The 1741-nt window shown below is 53.2% G+C and overlaps 1 protein-coding gene across 1 annotated transcript in view; it reads left to right on the top strand.

The window, feature by feature from the left end:
* Positions 1-1421: 1421 nt before the first annotated feature.
* The window catches only part of DUSP7 (dual specificity phosphatase 7), an 8675-nt gene continuing 8355 nt past the window's right edge, over positions 1422-1741 (top strand). Inside the window, exon 1 of the mRNA XM_015407759.1 lies at positions 1422-1737. Within this exon, the coding sequence (XP_015263245.1) occupies positions 1679-1737 (59 nt within the window). The 5' untranslated portion in view covers positions 1422-1678. The remainder of the gene's footprint in view (positions 1738-1741) is intronic.

Genomic DNA, 1741 nt, shown 5'->3' with positions numbered 1-1741 from the left:
TAGTTATTTACCAGCGCAAGCAGCACCCGGCAGTGCCTGTCCTTTTTCCTTTTTAATCCCTATTTAACTCCTTCCACCCACCTTGGAAGAGCATACTTAAGACCGGGGTGGTGCATGGCTGTGGATCTCAGGGAGAGAATCTGGTGGCTTCCCCTTTACCACGACAAGAGGCTCCGGAGTAGCCCACGAAGCTTCTTGTCACTTCGGGCCAAAGGGAGGCAATTCCCTTTGCAGGCAAGGCGGGAGAGGGGAGACTACTGTGTCTCGCTTAGAGTCGAAGACCTCTCCGCCTGCCGCCCTGGAATCACACACGTTCCCTGCTGCCGTCCTCTCAGGCACTAGAGCGGTCGTAAATCACACAAGGCTGAAGCGGTGACGACAGTGACATGTCTAGAAGGTCTGTGGCTTGAATACTTTATCCTCTAGGACGAGTACTGCAGCTCTCCCTCTCGGGGGGGGGGGGACCTGCAGTCTATCTATAAACTTCTTATAGCTAGCTCAGAGTAACTCATCTTAGAGGGGGCTGCCGACTATTCCTGAGGGACACAGAGTGTTCTGTTCTCCAGTCCTCTGCCAGAGAGAACACGGGAGCATCCCAGCACTGTGTACGCAAGATTCCTTCCTGTTTCTCTCCCCCGTTTACGTGACATGGGATCGGTCGAGAGGCCAGGCCGGGACGTGCGTAAAGCACGCGAAAGAAACAAAGCACATTCCCTTCTGGCGGAAAAGATAAATTGTAGACTGCATAGAAATGTCACAGCATAGCAAAAAGTCATAAAAATGTCACAGGTAAACACATACCCCATATGAAGAAACGCAATTCTTACATTGCAATCCTAAAAACACTTTCCTGGTCCATTGAACAGACCTGTTCAGGATTGTTCTGTTAATCTAGTGTTGTTGGGGTTTTTTTGGGGGGGGGATTCAGTTCGAGCCTAGGAATATTGATTCACAAGTATATCGGGCAGAGCTTCAAGCAAATGCACAGGGGGGGGGGGTTTAAATTCATACATACGCAGGAGGAGGAAGTAGGCAAGAAGCGCAGATCATACAAGTGGGTTCCAGAAAACGGGCAGAGGAGAAGGAACTGCTGCGTCCCCTTTAAGGCTCGCCTCCCTGTCTTGCTCTTTCCCGCCCAGGTCCCGCCTCCTAGAGCGTGACACGCCGATCCGATGGCGAAGCCCCTTTTTAATTGAGGCTGTCAGGCAGAACCCACGATGGAGCGAGTGGGAGGACGCTGCGGCTGTAGCAGAAGCGCCTTTAACTGGAGCAAGTAGTTGCTACCTTTCCAGGGGAGGGAAAAGGGAGCAAGGAGCCTAGTTGCCATCTGCAGCAAGCACCCTCCTCCTGGAGGTGGGGAGAAGAACCGCACCGTTCTCGGTCTGTCCCCCTCCCCCCCCCCCCCCCCAGCTCATGCAAGTGGAAGGAAACGTCTTTGCAGCAAGCAGACGAGAACGGCAGACTGCTTAAGCTTTTGGATCACTAAAGCTCCGCGAGCCTCCATTGTACCCCGCGTATTTTATTTTATTTTTAAACTACGCTTTACTTTTTCGCGTTTTCAGTGGCTTGGAGAAAGCTGTCGGGCATTTTCCTCCCAGCAACAGCGGCTCGGTTTCCACGCGTTGGTCGTCTTGCAACCTGCCCCCCCCCCCTTTTGCCTTCTCCCCTTGCGATCCTGATGAAAAATAACATCTGGGGCAGCTCCCCCGGGGCTCCCATGGCCACAGCTCTGCCGTGGCAA

This window comes from Gekko japonicus, unplaced genomic scaffold (assembly GCF_001447785.1).
Source record: "Gekko japonicus isolate JY-2015 unplaced genomic scaffold, Gekko_japonicus_V1.1 scaffold2400, whole genome shotgun sequence".
Taxonomy (NCBI): domain Eukaryota; kingdom Metazoa; phylum Chordata; class Lepidosauria; order Squamata; family Gekkonidae; genus Gekko; species Gekko japonicus.
This window is presented reverse-complemented; position numbering and strand designations above follow the sequence as displayed.